Below are 20,259 nucleotides of genomic sequence, written 5' to 3'. Positions count from 1 at the left end.
ACATAGCAGACCCTTACAATACTTGTTAAACATGACTGGATGAATAAATGAATTAATGACATTGACTTCCCAATTGAAATGTTCTTCTGTTTTCACTTCTAGAAACCTTAGGCTTCTCCCAGACCAGGTTCCTATATCCAGATTTCTGTCCCACACAATGGCTATTTCCCACTGACTCTGAAGTCTGCTCAGGGACTCCGTTTAGGAAAAAACTTGAGCTTCCTTGAGCTTATTTATGAAGGTGTTCCTGAAATCCCAAAGTCACCTTAATGTTTTTTTTTAATAAAAACTTCAAATTTAGACTGAATGTAATAGATAATCAATGTCTAGCAATGGAATTAACTGGCAATGTGTCAAATAGTTAATTAAGTTACTCTGGATAAGATATATGCATTTTAATTATGCTTTGGAAACAGCAGATACTTGCCCCTCATAGTCCATCTACTGCTGCTACTGCTACTGCTAAGTCACTTCAGTCGTGTCCGACTCTATGCGACCCCATAGACGGCAGCCCACCAGGCTCCCCCATCCCTGGGATTCTCCAGGCAAGAACACCAGAGTGGGTTGCCATTTCCTTCTCCCATAGTCCGTCTAAGTGGTATTCAAATCATAAAGTCCCAGGACTCATGCCTAGATGTATCTTCCCTGCCCAGCATCCCTGCTGAGAGGAAAAAGAGAAGGTTTTCACCACTCAAAGCTTTCCCCCATCTTTAGCCAAAGGTTCCATCTATTTGGGGCTTCCCAGGTGATTCAGCAGTAAAGAATCTGCCTGCAATGAGGAGACACAGGGGATGCGGGTTCAATCTCTGGGTGGGAAAGATCCCCTGGAGGAGAGCATGACAACCCGCTCCAGTTTTCTTGCCTAGAGAATTCCCTGGACAAAGGAGTCTGGCAGGCTACAGTCCATAGGGTTGCAGAGTTGGACACAACTGAAGTGACTGAGTGTACATGCATGCATCCATCTATTTTGCCTGGCTCCAAAGATTTCCTCTGAACTAAGAATATATGAAAAAATAAAAACAACTACAACATGAAAACTACTGATCAAACATTAGTGAGTTGTTTCCAAACAGGCTGGTAAGAAATTGTGAGGTTGTAGGTTCCTCCCATATTTCATCAAACACAGTGCTCATCATAACCAGAAACTGAACCTTAGAGTTATCCTTATATTCACAACTTAATGAAGAATTTAAAACTTTATGTACACAAATTGGTGTCACACAAGTAGATCCCAAGTTGTATTCCAGTTACTGTCTATTGGATCTAATTCTAGGATCTTCAGATTCAGTGATGCTTATATAAGTTCACATAATACTCCCTATGAATATGTTTATGCCAATTATAATTTTGTTCCAGATATGCTTTCTCAGGGATTCCCAGGAGGCTCAGTGGTAAAAGAATCCCCCTGCTAATGCAGGAGACATGGATTCGATCCCTGGGTCAGGAACAGCCCCTGAAGGAGGAAATGACAACCTATTCCAGCATTCTTGCTTGGAAAAGCCCATGGACAGAGGAGCCTGGTTGGCTACAGTCCATGAGGTTGCAGAGTTGAACGCGACTTAACGATTGAGCACACATGCATGCATGCTTTCTCACCTGTTCTATTTCTTGTAGAAAACTGATTCTCTATAATTTTCAGGGGTGGAGTCTATCCTGATGATCACAGAGGATGTAACTGAGTATGATTATTAAAAAGTTTACAGCAAAGTGACTTACTATTGGTAGGAACACAGAAAGAAAATTTATTGCAGTTTATTACTTTTCCTTTATAACACAATTTCACAAATCTTCCTTCTATAATGATAAGAAAACAAATCATCAGTGATCGCCACTAAAGGTTGCTCCAGCAATATCATGCAGAGCTCTTGAACTCACAGCATGTAGCATATGGATACTGGAAGCTGAGCATTTTATTGAAAATACATGATCAGTTCTTTAAACATATTTAAATTCATTTAATTTAGGGTTGATTAATATGAGCATTGTTTGCGTTTTATCTATAATATTCTTGGCAATAATCCTGTTTCCATAGCAACACAGGCTTGTATTTTATCCTTATGCATGTGTGTGAGATTATAACAACTTTGTAATAAAGTTTACATATCATTTGCACATAAATTTCATTTTTTTATGAGAAGTCCAAGATAGAGGTTTCTTTCCTTTAATCATTTACTAACTCACCACTCAATACATAATTCACATGTCCTCGAATAATGAGAATTCAACAGAGCCGTTCCTAACCAAAGATATCGAAATCTGCATGATGGTCAGATCTTTGAATTTCAACATGTACCATTAAAGGAAAGATAATGAAATATCACAGATGTCACCCTGGATACGATCTGTGTTGTAGCACGAATCCATTCATTCTTACCAGATCAGTATTCTCTTGTTCATTTCAAATAGTTAACAAGTTAGCTGTGTCTGTCAAAGTGAAGTAGGATAGTAAGCAGCAGAAACATTGTCTAGTTACCTATACCTACCCAAAAAGAGGACTTTGTTGTCAGCTGAACTGCAAGGATATGAATTTCTTACTATAACTCTTTCTAATATCATTTTTTTTAAAATAAGGTGGTTTATGATCTGCAATTAGGACAATAGTCGCCTTTGGTTTGGGTGATGCTTGATAAGAGGCACACCTGGTGCTTCCAGGAAATTGTAATAGATCCACATCTAGGGTATTAAAAAGCTATACATTTACAATTTGTGACAATTTATATATTATGTTATTATTTAATACAAAATGTAAAAAGTAACTTTCTATTTAGATACTGCTATGGCTAGAATAGGAATGTTGAAGATTTTATGAAATTATAATTGTTATTTTGACTCATCCCGTTACTTTTTATTTAAAGCCAGTGTGTTTCATCACCTAGGAAATTTGCAGATATCTAAATCAAAGACTCAACAAACCAAGAAAAATGGCCCTAAAACATGCCCTTAAGTTTATCTTCTGTATAAAGGATGTATACAGTATGAAAGGGAACTATTAAAAAAATAGACATGATTTAAAAGAGAAACATCAGCATATTATACTTCAAAACATCTATTACATTTTGAGTTGCACAAAATTCAATTAATAAATAAGAAAATAATGCAAGTAATATACATGAAGAAGGTTAGGTCTCACAAATTTTTCAGTCCTGTACTGAAAAATCACCAACTGTCTCTGAATAGTTGAAAGGATATAATACTGAAGACAGAGTAGATCTGTCCTCTTGTTTCCAAGGGGCACACTGAGGAGGAATACTGAGTAAATAGGAGGCAGAGACATTGGGGGAGGGCAGAAGGAGACAGTCTCACTAGAGGATCAGTCACTTTGGTGACCAGAGGCACCCTACCACTGGAAATGTGTGCCCATGTTAAGAGTAGTTGTATTCATTTCCTATGGCTATTCTGACAAATAACCACAAACTTACTGGCTTTAAAGATCACACATTTATTATCTTATAGTCTATTAAGTCAGAAGTCTTACTAGGCTAAAATCAAGGTGTTAGCAGGGCTGTGATTTTTTTTTCTGGAGACTTTACAGGAGAATCTATCTCCTTACCTTTCTTGCTTCAAGAAGTCATATGCATTCCTTGACTTGTGGCCTTTTCCTCTATCTTCAAAGCCAACAGCATAACAACTCAAAGCTCTCCCTCTGACTCTGACACTTCTGCCTCCCTCTTATAAAGGTCCTTGTGATTCTACTGAGTTCACCTGCATAATCCAGGAAAATTTTCTCAACATCCTTAATTTAGTCACATCTGTACAGTCTTTTTTGCTATGTTAAGTTAAAGCCAAAGGTTTTAAGGATTATAATGTGGGCATCTTTGAGGAGTCATTATTCTGCTATCATAATGATATTTTAAAATGTATATAGTGGGAAGCTAAACCAGTTTGTTAAAATTCATTCCAATTTTTATATCCTCTAAATAAGACAAATAAGTCAAATATTTGTTAACAACTGTAAAAAAAAAAAAAAAACTGACCATACAAAAGGCCTGATTCTCTCCATTCCAGAGAGTATTACTATCTTTCTGTATGTCTAGTTGAAATGGCTGGATATTTTAATTAAAACTCATTATTTAGAAAAAAGTCCAAGATTCTTTTAGGATAATGACCACATCCTGACTTACCCAAGACAAAAAAAAAAAAAAAAAAAAACTATCAGTACTAGCAAAACCTTATTGGAAACTGTGTGATTGCTAAGTTTAAGCCATTGGAGAGGGCAGGCAATTATGCAACAACCGTTTTGCAGCTGCTCCAGGATGGTGCTTTCTCAAGGGCTACAGTGGCCAGTGACAAGGAAATGATTGTCTCTTTTTCAAAAGAAAGAAAATGAGAACAAGATAGAGAGAAATGGTGTGAAAACAACTATCTTTCCTTCTTACTACACACTTCTAAATGGGAAGGGAACGGTCAATTTCCTAATTCATTTCACAGAAGCTATTAAACATGTGCCAATGAAAAATATGGCTCAACTAATTCAGGTATGAATTTCATCCATTTATATATAGCCATTCTTTAGCCTCTTGTGGCCTTTACAAAAGATGTTCTGAAGCAGTTACATGGAATAAAGCACTTTGCAATTTGGAATAATAGGAAGTACTATATTATACTTGAGGCAATTGACCAAAGCATCTTGGTAGAATTTGAAGTGAGAAGCATCACTATGGAAAGAGTGACCACAAAATCCAGTAGAACAGTTTGCATTCTAACAGATTCTAACTAACTTGGGGAAGAACAATTCTCTAAGAAAATATTTTCTTCTTGGAGCTACCAGAAGGACCAAAGGGAATATATATAACAATTACATTTTAATTGGAATTCTTTTGTTTTCTGTTGAAACCAATATAAAGAAAATGACAAACATGACTTCAAGGATCTCACAACTCATGGAGAAATGGAGACAAATAAACACAGTGATTACAAGCAATTATGTGACTGTGGCCTGAAAGGGAAGCACCTGATTCATGAGATAAGGGACTTCGTGTAGATTCACATGAGAACACAACTCTTTCAGTTTGAAAGAATAATTTAAACATATCCCAAGAAATGGTAGCAAAAAAAGGAGGATTTGTAGCAAACAGAATAGCATGTGCAATGACAAAAAGGTCCATAAACACATGTCATAGTAAAGAATTTTGAGTAGTTCAGTATGACTGGACCATAGGATTAGGCGGAAGAAGAGAGTTAAAGCTGAAGATGTCCAAAGGGGCTAGATCATGAAGACTCTTAGATACCACCCAAGGACTATGCACATGTTCGGATAACATGAATGTAAGTAATATGGACACCTCTTGACTCTTGAATTCATATTCAGGTGAAGCAAATCAACAAGAAGGGTCAGATTTCAGTGGAGCCACCTCCATTCTCTCCATCATTCAATAAGGGACTCAATAGTTACTTTCTCTTTACAAAATGGTATTCATATTATTCACAAAGAGAAAAAGCCTATCACCTTTGCTTGCCAAAGAACATGTTACAGAATAAAATTATTCATAGCAAAATGGGGATCTGAAAAGTATGTCATATGTAGGGGGAAACTGACAGTATGCTTCTGCTATTGAGGAGGTAACATGAGACAAATGAACTGCTGTGTAACAGTGGGAAAGGCTTCCCAAATAGCTCAGTGGTAAAGAATCTGCCTGCCAATGCAGGAGATGCAGAAGACTTGGGTTCGATCCCTGGGTTGGGAAGATCCTCTGGAGAAGGGAATGGCAAATCACTCCAATGCTCTTGCCTGGAAAATCCCATGGACAGAGGAGCCTGGTAGGCTGCAGTCCATGGAGGGAATAAGAGTCGGACACGACTGAGCGACTTCACTTTCACTTTTCACTTTCATGCACTGGAGAAGGAAATGGCAATTCCCTCCAATGTTCTTGCCTGGAGAATCCCAGGGAGAGGGGAGCCTGGTGCACTGCCGTCTATGGGGTCTCACAGAGTCAGACACAACTGAAGCGACTTAGCAGCAGCAGCAGCGGCCAGTGTTCCTGCCTGGAGAATCTCCTGGACAGAGGAGGCTGGCAGGCTACAGTCCATGGGGTCACGAAGAGTTGGACACAACTGAGTAACTGAGCACAGCATAGCACATAACTGTGGGGAAAAGGGCAGGGGAATAGCAATGGTATGTGGGTTCTGAAAGAAGATATGGGGGAGGCTCTAAATTTTCAGCTAGAGATGAAAATTATTAATATGTGTGATTGATGAATAGAGAAGGAACATGCATGCTCGGGTTGGGGAGCAGACAGAACGGGGTGGTTCTTAAAATTTGCAGAGACCTCTGCCTCTGAAATAAGAAGTATATGCCAACATTTAGTCATGAACCAAAAAAGATGTTGAAGAAACTGGTAACCATGCTAATGAAAGGAATAAGGATCAATGGCAAGAAGAATAACAGGGAGGTAAAAGACTGTTTAGAAAAAAAGCTAATTGGCAGTACTCTTTTCAAAATAAACTGTATTCTGCTTCTTACACCCACAGAAAAGTGAAATCAAACTTGCCAAAAGGAATTTGCCAATTGTCAAAGCAAAAAATTGGCAGCTCTAATTATACTTGCTACCAATGAATAAAATGAGTACTATCCATGAATCACATTCAAAGCTGTCTAGTCTAAAATCCTGAGTAGCATCCTGATAGTTGGATAGTCTATATTTTATTATTTATTTATAGCCTGACTTGCTTTCACAACAGACTTAAGTCATCTAAAAGAAACTTTATACATTAAAACAATAAATGTAAGAGAATGAGAGTTACAGAAAATAAACGAAAAATAAAAGCTAGACCAGGAATAGGAGGCAAGTAGGAGTGAGAACCTCATGCTGCCTTGAAGGTCAGCATCACTCTGGGAACCCAGAGATTGGTCTTTAGGTTTCCTAACAGTCCAAGAAGAAAGGGAATATAGATCATGATACGGCTCTCTTAATCTCTCAAGAAAAATTACATTATCTGTTTTTTAGAAGGTAATGTTTAAATTTTTGGTATCAAATTTAAATGAAAGCGGTGTTCACTTTTAATTCAGTGTATGCTATTAGGGATACATCTCAGAAAAAGCAAGATCAGTAGTGAATACTTTTAAAAGTCCTTTCCATTTTAAATAGTATATAATACTCCTTTGCATTCTTGGGTTCAATAAGCTAATAATGTCTTAGTTACAAATGAGAATGCTGTCTACTTATGATGTAATTCACCTTTCCACAGTTTCTTTTTATATCCAATAAGCATTTCCAATGCAAGAAAGACTCTGGAACTTGGTGACTGATATATTCCTATTATCACCATAATTCTGCATTTTATGAGAGCATATCAAATATTTAATATCTCTCTCTAGACCTTATTCACTAAGTAAGCCTGATCTATCTACAAGACTGCTGCTTGTCATTTTATAAGAATTACCTGGAAAACTCTGTTAAAACCAAAAGATATTTTCAAGCAAAGTAGCATTTTTATCTCAATTTTGATTCAAGTTATTTTCTACACAATATGTATGTGTATCCTAAAGAATTATTGTAGCATTGTGTAGTTTAACAAACCAAATTCATACTGAAACACACTTCATAACGTTATTCAAAATACATATTACTCTTCTCAATCTTTGCTCTCAGTACAGCTTTAATCTTATTGACATCTCAAGCCCTATTAATATTTAACACCTGAAAACTATATCTCTAAGTGAAATCTTACACAACAAAGATTTCATAGTTACGATTAAGTCTTTTTTTTAACAAAAGTACAAATGATTAAGTTCTATGTTAAATAACATCCCCATTTCGCCACCTAATGAAAATATGTTTTATTCTGTTTCCAAAATATGGGAAATAAACCTAAAATATAGTTTATATTAATTGTTCATCTAAAAGAAACAAATCAAGAAACTGATCCATTAAATTATAATTGTGAAATAAATGCAATATGAGCTAATAAAGCCACAAGTTATAGCACTCAAATACTCATTGGCTTCTTATCATAGAAACTTTCTGAAGTTACAGAAACATAAATTAAGTCCTAGAAAGTTGAGAGTTATTCTGGAAAGCACAAATGCCAACTACAAGTTTCTCTAATCATTTAGTTGGGGGAGAGAAGAAATGGATTGAAAAGGCTATGAGAGAAAAGGAGATTGCTTAGTACAATATTTGACATAGCAAAGAAAACATGCTCTGTAAGAAATGTAACTGTGTCTTCCTTAAAAAAAAATCTGAAAGTTTCAATATGAAAGGTACTATATGTATTCATGAATTCAAGAAGAGGCAGGTGACTTCTCAATTGGAGAACATATCTTCATAATTATTCTTCGTACATGAAAAATGCAACAATTTGAGAACATTTTTGGATATGTTTAACCATGTACTTATTAAACATAATGGAAATACATACAATTATTATAGTCATTAAAAAAAGCAAGGTCGTAATTGCACTCATTTCCTCATAAGGGCTTCTCTGAATAAATGCATTCTCAAGGTAATTAATCTGTACTAGAACTTCATTCATTTACACATATGCATTGATAATTTTTTAAAGAGAACTTTATAGAAATTTTTAGTCCATTTAAAGTGCTCATTTGTTTATATATCACCTCTTTCAATTAGGTAATGCAGTCAGTCGTATAACTTAGAATAAGATCACTAAACAAAACAAGATAAGAATTAAACAATATCATCGTCCAAGGATCCTGATATGTTGCTGAGATGAAAATCCCAAGAATTTTCTTCACATCAAATGTTTCAGGGGAAGACAACAGATAATCCTGGGTGTCTATACAGTTCCCAGGAATAAGTACTTTTGAAGAAGTATCATTTTATCTAAGCTTGCAAAGAATGATAATAAGCTGATCATGTACCACAGATAAAACTATGATTATTGTTAACATTTAATCACTAGATAAACTGAATGACAGTCATACTATTGTTCACACACAGATTAAATAAACTATAATAAACTATCACAACTCTTAAATTTGATATCATATTTTACATTACTTAAGATAGCTAAGAATATATTCAAATATTTTTGACACCACGTAGAGGATATTACTTATTTGAATTCAAACATAGTGGTAGAAGAACTTTCAAGTTCCAGAGTTGTAAGAAAGTTTACCTTTTAACAGTTCTGACAGTAGAGGTTATAATATATAGGTAGCTTCCTGTACTTGAGCACTGGTAACAAGTGTGTATCTGTATGCACGTGTGCTAAGTTGCTTCATTCATGTCCGACTCTGTGTGACCCTATGGACTGTAGCCCTCCAGGCTCCTCTGTCCATGGGGATGGGGATTCTCCAGGCAAGAATACTGGAGTGGGTTGCCACGCCCTCCTCCAAGGGATCGTACTGACACAGGTGTAAAACTGTGTCTCTTGTCTCCTACATTGGCAGGCAGGTTCTTTAGAGCTAGCGCCAACTGTGAAGCCCATATATCAGTATATTTATGCATAAATATATGCAGGCATGCACGGACACGTGTGTGTGTGTGTGTGCATCTGTGATTTTTAAAGTCATCATTCAATCTTATTATATATTTGGAATATGGTGGGAGATAAATATACTAAAATGTGGTAGTTATAATATTTTCTAAAATTGGAGGCTTTTACCAATAAGCACTATGTGATGCTCTGTCATTTTTTTCTCTAATCTCCTGTATTTAAAGTAACATAAACTATCTCAAATCAATTATTCACATCTTAATTAGGATAAAAAGCAATAAGCTATTTCTTCATGCCAAGTCACCAAAAAGAAGAGAGATGCAACAGATAAGACATTTTAATGTTTTCACTTTGATGATAGGAACTGAATTTCACTCTAGGATTTTTAGTTTACTGATCTGTGAAAACTGTTTAGGGGTAAAATGCTTTATTTATTTCTCAAGTATCCCATTAAGTATTTATTACAAGAGTTCCATTTAATGATTCAATGTTTTCTAAATGAAATTCTTTCAAATAAAAATGTATATAAATATAAGCATCCCCTGTTTACTATCAATTTAATACATCATGTGTTCAGATTCTACAGACATGTCATTTTAACATGACAAATTATACAACTACTTTAAATATATAACTGAATAATTATAAGACATTGAAATGTTAAATTCATACTACCCAGGTATATTTATATCAGAACTATCAAAGAAAGAAACTCATTACATCAAAAAGGAATTGTGGGTATTCTCCACTCTAAACAAAGTTATAAAATAATCTTATTCAATGATTCTGTTATGTGCTACTTTCAAACAGCTCTACTAAAACAGAAAAACATGGATTACAATTAGAAAGACAGTCAGATTAAGAAATAAGAACCAATATTTAAATTACTGTAGAACTAAGTGAAAATGAGTTAAATACCCCAATCCATAGTCCCAGATGAGCTGAGTTTCAGTGAGTAGAAATAACTAAATTATTGACTCAGAGGTCAATTTGAGACCATTCTGGGCATTAAATTTGAAAAACATACCTTCAGAGTAGCTATGAAAAATAAATAATTATATACCATAGATCTGTGAGTCTGCTGATGATAAATACTTATAAATACTCAATACTTATGCTGATGAAAAAAATCAATATGCTTCTGCTAACCTGAAAGTAACTGGAAAAAAAAGTAATGATAAATAACCAGTTTTCACCTTTATGCTTCACAACTCATTCATGAAGAAGGCATATATAAACTCATCTGGACCAGGAAACTGTTACTTAAGTTCTCAAGGGTCTAGGGTCCAGAAGATAGTGACCTATTTTAATTTAAGGATAAAGACTAAATGTTATGCAAAGTGAAGGAAAATCTGACTTGTCTCAACAACCTGCCAGTGACAGAGAGTGAATAAATATCACTTTTCACGTACTGCTCATCTCATGTGAGAAACTTTTCAAACCTTGAAATAATCATTCAAATTCCATAGTAAAATGCAAAAGAAGACAAAATATATCAGGTTTAGGAAATACACAGTTTAATTCAGATATTTTTAAATGACGCAAATGTAATTTAAGTATAGTCAAACATGTAAACTGTAAACATTGGAGAGAACAGTCCAGTGAGTCAAAATGTGACACCTAGGTAAAAGTAAACAAATCAGTATTTTAGTGAAAACCAGCCCAGTAATAAATAATAATAGCATCCTGTAGACATGAGCTCTGGTCAGCCAGGAGGGCCATGTGGATTATGGGCTATTTTCTTACATCCACATTCATATGTCCACATTCATATGTTCAGGCTCCTAGGAAATGAATGAGCATAGTGGGATGGGGAGTACGGGGAGAGGAAGGACTCTTTTTGACCATATAACAGAAATTTTCTTTGCAAACCTTTCACATTTTGGAAGATTAACACTTCCATATTCTAACCAAATTAAATAGAACTAAACAATGTAAGAACTATGAAGTAATTCTCCCTTTATTCATTGAGTGATTAAGGGACATACACCTAAAGCACTATGGATTCCTACAATCAGAGAGTTTGGGAAGACAGCCACAGAGCTTATCAAAGGGTGGAAAAAAATAATACCTGTGAGGAAGATGGAACATTCTAGGTTTTCTAGATGAAATGAGCTTAAAGAAAAGTTTGAAGGATTTAAGTCTGCTCTAAGGAAGATTCTGATACCATGGGTTGTTAAATAATAAGGTGGTTTGCTGAGACTGCAGAAACTCTAGTCCTGAGAATCCTTCAAAACAGGAAGGATTCAGACCAACTGCTCAGAAACACTGAATATGGGCTTTATTCAACTAAAACTCTCCAAGACCCTTCTAACTCTATGACTTAATTGTAAATGCCAATATGAACAGTATATTCCATCTTACACTTTTGACTCAGTGCTAAACAGTTGCAGGGGGATTGCAATGACCTACTTTTTACAGTGCATGAAAGCATGTGAGGAAATAGTTTGTCACAATCAGGAGTCCTAGTGATATCTCTGGTACCTGCACTTTCTGATTTCAGATTTCTCATGCAAATCACACATAGTCTTTAATCACAGGTTTTTATAATATATTGCAGTTTTTGAATAATTCATGCTAATGAGGAATTAAAAACCAATGGAAAGCACCAAAAAATAAAATTGAGACAAATTCAGTTTTCCCTCTTTATACTATACATTAAGGTACTGGTTTTTCACATTAAACTGGAAAAAAATGTTCTTCAAGTTTAGACCCTTAATCTCTTACTAATAATTCAAAACTTTAAAAAGTAAATCATGACTTTTTTGGAAAAACATTTGAATCCTTAAAAAATTCATCTATAGTATGTACTAAGAATGAACTAAAGCCATAGATTTAGATTAAAGCCATAATTCTGATTAAAAACAAAAAATACTAAAACAAATAGTAAACTAAATTGAATAGTTTACTAAGTTAAGTAGCAGTCACTCAAATTTGCATATCAATCCATCTATACATAGTACAAAAAAACTAATTTATATTTTCACAAAGAACTCTGGCTTTTCTTAAAGTACCTGCCATAGTGAAACATTATATTTCACCATATGGGCATCCAACACTTTTCCTTTGGCTAGAACTCTGATGCAAAAATCTTTAAAGAGTTTATTGTCTTATAAAGTAAGTACAGCATGATTAAACTAATCCCAACTGATGACTTCACAAAGCATGGCTATAAAGTGCCACTCAAACTTTCTATACTGCCCAAATCAGCAGATTCATAACTTGACACAGCACTCAAAAGCTACTTTCACAAGCCCGCACTTTACTGAATTCGGTAAATAGTTGCATCCTAAACACTATAGATACCAATGATTGTGTTGAAAATACACATGTAAACCCACACGCCTCATGTGCAAGTCTCTCAACAAATTGCATAAACAGACACAATACACTTATGAGCAAGGTAGATACCCATCTCCCCCTCATTGTGCCAGGACAGCATTTCTTTCTATTTGTATTAATTCTGATGGTGGTACGTGTGTGTCTGCGCGCGCGTGTGTGCAGGTTACCGGAGAGGGAGATCCATTCTTGCAGAGGGGCCCTCTGAAGACTCCTTTAATGCCCCGGTAGTGCCCATTGCTGAGATGTCTCGAACTGATGACCAGGTAACAAGCCATGTGGGTTCCGGGCGGGAGGTGTAGAGTCTCAACTCCTCACCAGGCGACCAGCCTCGGAAATGCGGGCTGGTTTCTCAGCAGCAACAGTGATTGCCACCTCCCGAGATGAAGCGGCCAGCAGTAAGCAGGGGACGCTGCGGCCGCGCGTCCCGGCTCCTTGCCCCGCGCGGGGCTCCTGCTGTCAGCAGCAGCTGCTCTGACGGCGGTGGTGGCGGCAGCGGCAGCCACAGAGCACTTAGGGGACCCGGCGAGCCAGTCCACATGCTGCTCTGGCCAGGTGGCTGCTCAACCGCCGATCGACGATGTATATTTTTTAAGGACAACTTCCTGGATCCGCTAGGTGACCAGCAACTCCTCCTCCTTTTCCCTCCCGCCCCTACCTTCGCACTCTGTGCGCGCTCAGGGGATGCTCAGGCGCGGGTCCCCACGGGCTGGCCCGGGCGTCCGCGGCCGGGCTGTGTCTGCGGTGCCGCGAATCAGCAGCAGCGGCAGCCTTCGCGGAGAGTGGCGGGGAGTCCTCGGAGCGCCAGATCGCTGCCCCCGCTGCAGTGGCGAGAAGGGGGCAGGGAGGGACGGGCGGGCCGGGTTGAGAACTGGGAGTTGGGAACGCGGAGACTTGTGAGTGGGGGCTGTCAACGCGACGGCTAGGAGCCGCCTGGGAGGCGAGGGGCTCGCCAGTGGTTCTGCGTGGCGGTGACAGCTGCGGCGGCGTCAGGAGGCTCTCCCGGGGGCGGGAGGCGCCGCTGCATCATCCCGCCATCAGCAGCCCTGAACCCCTGTCCCTCTCAGCCCTGTGTCTCTGGGCCAACTTTGTGTTATATTGGGGGCGGGGTCCTGCCGGGCGGGGGGTGGTTGTGCACGGTGGAGGAGTTGAGCGGCAGGAGAGCATTTCTTTACTCTCCCTGCCTGCTCGCCTTCAGCATTTCTTCCGCGCTCCGGCTGACAGCTGCGCTGGCCAAAGCAACAGCTCCCCACTCGGCTGTAGGGATGTGCTGTGCAGCCCCCAATAGGGCGAACAGATTAGAGCCGCTATAGTAGGTAGTGGATGGAAGAGGAAGTAAGTTTGAGATAGAAAACTTGTATAAGGAATAGAAACGAAACGCACATACATGTGTCTCCATTTATTTGCCTTCAGAGTTATAAACATGCACGTACAAGTCTTTCTTGTTTCCTTAAAGAGGCAGATATTTTTGCTCTTTATAGAACGTTTGTTTCTTCACAAGCTTGAACAATCACCCTTAAGGTTTTTTTTGTTTGTTTGTTTTTTGTTTTTTAATGGACGTTGTATCGTTTAGGGCAAATAAAGTCACCAGGGAGGAAGTTGCACTGAGAATTAAAGACTCCTGCCGAAATGAGCTCTGGAAGAAGGAGGCTCTTGCAGAGTCAGGTATCAGTACGCCCTCTCCCCCCACTCGCTAGCTCATCTTCCTGGATGATCTCTCTCATCCTCTTCAGATCTGTGTTGGGCGAAAAGGAAAGGTCATCCCTTTCCCCTCTTTTGCCTTAGCACTGGAATTAATCGCAAGATTAAGGCGAATGTACCCAGGCCTCTCCCCCGTTTTCTCCTCTTCTAACATAATCCCCATCTGCATCATGGATAACATTGAAGACCTCTTACAAATGACAAAAACCGGTAAAAAAGAAAAAAAGAAAGCAGGAAATTAAAATTCTATTCTGGTAACTCATAAAACTCTTAAAAATAATCCCATGAATATAACCTCTGTAACTGTCCAATAAAGGCTTGATTTCTGTTTACATTATTGCAATATCCTTAATGTTTTATTAAGAAACACACAAATGTATTTCTCGTTTTAAAGGTTTCAAATAAATTCTTTCAAGCGTTTTAAAAGTGTTTACATACTAGAAAGTGACAGCATATAAAGTGAAAATACCAATTTCTTTCAAACTTCAAGTTGAAAATTACTGATAATGAGGTATTGTGAAGTAAATCTTGCAGGAATTAATTATTTTGTAACTATCTTCTTGGGAAGAACTTTTGAAATTTTTTAAAAAATTGCAGAAACAACAGATATAATATAAACACTTTTCCATTTCTACTAAGATGTGTTTACTTAATAATGATGTATTAATTTGATGTAGAGTTGCAAAATGTTTCCATAAAGCTGAAAGTGAGTAATGCTCATACATATACTTTCAGATATATTCTATTCAAAGAAAACGTGTTCATAAAGAGTGAAATTTCAAAATCAGGTGAAATCTTTGCCAGAAAAAAAGGGGATTTTAAAAAGAGATCGTGTGTCTCAGTCTATAATTACAGTCTCACTCTTCGTAAATGTAAGTAGCAAACAGCAGTCAGGACCTAAGTGTAAACATTCTTGAATGGAATAGAAAAATGAATGACGTCACATGCTGTGAATAACAATTCCAAGGATGGTTTGTCTTCTTCATTAAGTAAATATGATTCCTAATAAAGCTTGATTATTTTGAAGAATTAGGTATGCTTTTCTAAAATGAAAGGATTGACTTAAGTAATGAAAAAGTATATAATTCAAATATATCATCCTATTATTATTTTTTTATTCAAAATATCCATTAGCTATCCTGACAGTCTTGTTCATTTAATTATTATGTGCATTTGAGTTTTCCCATAGGAAACAAAGTAATCTAATCCCTGTTTATAGTAATGTTTCAAAGACTGGAGCCATTTTTCTAAATTCTTTTAAAAATCCTAATTTCTTAAAAATTATTTACTTTTTGAGGTCCTTCTTTGTTAGAAATGAATGATACCAATTCTGTTAATTTGCCATGTTTTTTAAATCAATTAGGGTGGACTTCCCTGGTGTCTCAGTGGTAAAGCATCCACCTGCAATGCAGGTCTAAAGCCATGAAGATCCCCTGGAGGAGGAAATGGCAACACACTCCAGTATATTTGCCTAGGAAATCTCATGGACAAAGAAACCTGGAGGGCTGCAGGCCATAGACTCATAGACGCGTAGACTCAACCACCACCATGGTTGTTCTTGGCTTTCTTTTTTTTTTTTTTTTGCCACCCATCTTAAAATATTTAGGCAAAAAAAACCTGACACAATTGTTATTCTCAGCCAATTTTAGTAATAGTCTTTAAAACAAACAAAAGAACAGTTCCCTTTTCCTTGCCAGATTGTGACTGATTATCTATTAATGTGATGTCATCATCTGCAACAATACTCTATCACTCCTGGCCTCTATTTTAAATGTGTTTTGCCCATTCTAAACAACAGAAATGTGTGCTTTTATTTGCAGAGTTGCTATAAATACAAAGTTGAGAAGTTGTGTTGACTTATCATAGGAGATTCCTTCCAACTTCAGTAATTAAAATTTTTCAGAAAAGGTGAAAAAAAAAGGAAAACACTTCAAGGCTATATTAAATGAATTTCAGATACAAGTCAAATCCTCTCACAACAAGTGTGAAAAGCAAACATCATGCACAGTTTTACAAGGCCCTTTTATTAAAAAGCAATATCTGATCTGATGACTTCTCATTCTAAGGAAGGGGATATGAACGGCAAAATAGATTTCAGCCTATAACCAAATGATATTTCACATGATTCCAGGTTCATGGCTGTGTCAAGATGATTGATATCACAAGAAACCCACTCTTTATCAACACATCCCAAATTGATCCCCTTATCTCCATATCCACAGCCCCCACCTTAGCCCAAACCACCATTACTTTTTGCTTGAATCATTGCATTATCTTCTTAGCTAATCTCCTGCTTTCAATGTTGCCTCCATATAAAATTTATTCTTTATATCTCACAGCCAGAGTGATATTTTTAAAACATAGAGAATATCTTAATCCATCCCTATTAAATCATCTGATTGTTTCATATCATCAGGTTTATAGAAAAACTGAGCAGAAAGTATCAGTTCAGTTCAGTGCAGTCACTGAGTCGTGTCTGACTCTTTGTGACCCCATAAATAACAGCACGTCAGGCCTTGCTGTCCATCACCAACTCCCAGAGTTCACTCAGACTCGCGTCCATTGACTCAGTGATGCCATCCAGCCATCTCATCCTCTGAGGGCCCATATTTTTTCTCCCCCTTCCCCACACAGTTTTCCCTTTATCAATGTCTTGCTTTTGTGTGGTACATTTGTTACAATTGATGAGTCAGTATTAGTACATATTATTAACTAAAGGCCATAGTTTACATTAGGATTCTTTCTCGGTGTTGTATACTCTACGAGTTTTGAAAAAATATATAATGACATGTATCTATCATTATAGTTGCACACAGAATAGTTTTAGTGTTCTAAAAATCATCTATGTTCCACCTATTCATCTCTCCTCCAATTCCTCTGAATCCCTATCAAACAATAATCTTTTTACTGTGTCCTTTTTTATGTCATTTCAAGAATGTCATATATTTGGAATTATATAGCATAATATTTTTTCAGATTGGCTTCTGTCATTTAGCAATATGCATTTTAAACTTCCATTCTGAGTCTCAGTGGCTTGATACCACATTCATTTTTATTGCTGTAAGAGTTTTATGGTATTTCATTACATGGAATTGTGCCCCCCATAACCCACCCCCCAATGTTGAAGTCCTAACTCCTTTTTAAACGTGACCTTATTTGGAAATAAATTTGTTGAAGATGACAAAGTTAAGATGAGGTCATTAGGGTGAGCCTTAATCCAGTATGGTTTGTTGTCCTTTAGTTTCTAAGTTGTGTCTGACTCTGTGATTCCATGGACTTCAGCAAGTCAGGCTCCCCTGTCCTTCACTATCTCTCGGAGTTGGCTCAAATTCATGTCCATTAAGTCTGTGATGCTATCTAACCATCTCATCCTCTACTATCCCCTTTTCCTTTGCCTTCAATCTTTTCCAGCATCAGAATCTTTTCCAGTGAGTCAGCTTTTCACATCAGGTGGCCCAAGTATTGGAGCTTCAGTTTCAGCATCAGTCCTTCAAATGAATATTCAGGGTTGATTTCCTTTAGGACTGACTGATTTGATCTCCTTGCAGTCCAAAGGACTTTCAAGAGTCTTCACCAGCACCACAGTTTGAAAGCATCGCGTCTTCTGCACTCAGCCTTCTTTATGGTCCAACCCTTACATCCATACATGACTGGAAAAACCATAGCTTTGATTAGATGGACCTTTGTCAGCAAAGTGATGTCTTTGCTTTTTAATGTACTGTCTAGGTTTTTACAGCTTTTCTTCCAAGGAGCACGTGTCTTTTAATTTCATGGCTGTAGTCAGCATCAGTAGTGATTTTGGAGTCCAAGAAAGTAAAATATGTCATTGTTTCTACTTTTTCCATTTCTATTTGCCATGAAGTGATGGGACAGGATGCCATGATTTTAGTTTTTTGAATGTTGAGTTTCAGGCCAGCTTTTTCACTCTCCTCTTTCACCTTCATCAAGAGGCTCTTTAGTTCTTCTTCAGTTTCTGCCATTAAAGTGTTGTCATCTGCACATCTGAGGTAGTTGATATTTTTCCTAGCAATCTTGATTCCAAATTGTGATTTATCCAACCTGGCCTTTTGCATGCTGTCTCCGCATATAAGTTAAATAAACAGGGTGACGATAAAAGCCTTGACATACTCCTTTCCCAATTTTGAATCAGTCAGTTGTTCCATCTCCAGTTCTAACCGTTGCTTCTTGACCCACATAAAGGTTTCTCAGGAGACAGCAAAGATGGTCTGGTACTTCTATCTCTTTAAGAATTTTCCACAATTTGTTGTGATCCACACAGTCTAAAGCTTTAGTGGAGTCAGTGAAGCAGAAGTAGATGTTTTTCTGGAATTCTCTTGCTTTCTTTATGATTCAATGGATGTTGGCAAGTTGATCTCTGGTTCTCCAATCTCTAAGAATTTTCCACAATTTGTTGTGATCCACATAGTCAAAGGCTTTAGTGTAGTCAGTGAAGCAGAAGCAGATGTTTTTCTGGAATGCTCTTGCTTTCTTTATGATCCAATGGATGTTGGCAAATGATCTCTGGTTTCTCTGCCTTTTCTAAACCCAACTTGATTGTACATCTGGAATTTTTCAATTCACATACTGCTGAAGCCTCACTTGAAGAATTTTGAGCATAACCATGTTAGCATGTGACATTAGTGCAATTATATGCTACTTTAAACACTCTTTGGCATTGCCCATCTTTTGGAGTGGAATTGAAAACTGACCTTTTCCAGTCCTGTGGCCACTGCTGAGTTTTCTGAATTTGTTGACATGTAGAAAATTTAAAGTTAAAGTGAAGCACTTTAACAGGATCACTTTTAAGATTTTAAACTGCTCAGCTGGAATTCTATCACCTCCAGGAGCTTTGCTCATAGTAATGGTTCCTAAGGCCCACTTTACTTCACACTCCAGGATGCCCAAATCTAGGTGAGTGGCCACACCATCCTGGTTATTTGGATCATCTTAATGATGCCCTTTCTGTATATTAGTTCTGTGTATTCTTAACCTCTTCTGCTTTTGTTAGGTTCTTACCATTTAATGCCCTTTACCATGCCCATCCTTACGTTAAATGTTCCTTTGATATCTCCAATTTTCTTGAAGAGATCTCTAGCCTTTCCCATTCTCTTTTTCTCCTCTATTTCTTTGCATTCTTCATTGAAGAAGGCCTTCTTACCTCTTCTTGCTATTTTCTGGAACTCTGCATTCTGTTGGGTATATCTTTCCCTTTCTCCACTGCCTTTCACTTCTCTTCTTTCCTCAGCTGTTTGTAAAGCCTCCTTAGACAACCACTTTGCCTTCTTGCATTTCTTTTTTTTGGGGATGATTTTGGTCACTGTCTCCTATACAATGTTACAAATCTCCATCTGTAGTTATTTTGGCAATCTGTCTACCAGATCTAATCTCTTGAATCTATTTGTCACCTCCACTATATAATGATAAGGGATTTGATGTAGGTCATATCTGAATAGCCTAGTGGTTTTCCCTACTTTCTTCAATTTAAGCCTGAATTTTGAAATAAGGAGTTCATGATCTGAGCCACAGTCAGCTCTAGGTCTTGTTTTTGCTAAGGAACAGAGCTTCTCCATCTTCAGCTGTAAAGAACATAATCAATCTAATTTCAGTATTGATCATCTGGTGATGTCCAGGTATGGAGTCATCTCTTATGTTGTTGCTAAGGGGTGTTTGCTATGACCAGCATGTTCTCTTGATAAACACTTTGTTAGCCTTTGCTCTGCTTCATTTTGTACTCCAAGATCCAACTCACCTGTTAATCAGGTTATCTCTTGACTTCCTACTTTTGCATCCCAATCCCCTATGATGAAAAAGACATCTATT

The 20,259-nt window shown here is 37.3% G+C and overlaps 1 protein-coding gene across 1 annotated transcript in view; it reads right to left on the bottom strand.

Annotated features, from left to right (window-relative positions):
* The window catches only part of ZNF804B (zinc finger protein 804B), a 580,773-nt gene extending 567,757 nt beyond the window's left edge, over nucleotides 1–13,016 (bottom strand). Inside the window, exon 1 of the mRNA XM_068972343.1 lies at nucleotides 12,909–13,016. Within this exon, the coding sequence (XP_068828444.1) occupies nucleotides 12,909–13,016 (108 nt within the window). The remainder of the gene's footprint in view (nucleotides 1–12,908) is intronic.
* Between the last annotated feature and the right edge of the window lie 7,243 nt (nucleotides 13,017–20,259).

The sequence above is a fragment of the Capricornis sumatraensis genome, chromosome 5 (genome assembly GCF_032405125.1).
Source record: "Capricornis sumatraensis isolate serow.1 chromosome 5, serow.2, whole genome shotgun sequence".
Lineage (NCBI taxonomy): Eukaryota > Metazoa > Chordata > Mammalia > Artiodactyla > Bovidae > Capricornis > Capricornis sumatraensis.
This window is presented reverse-complemented; position numbering and strand designations above follow the sequence as displayed.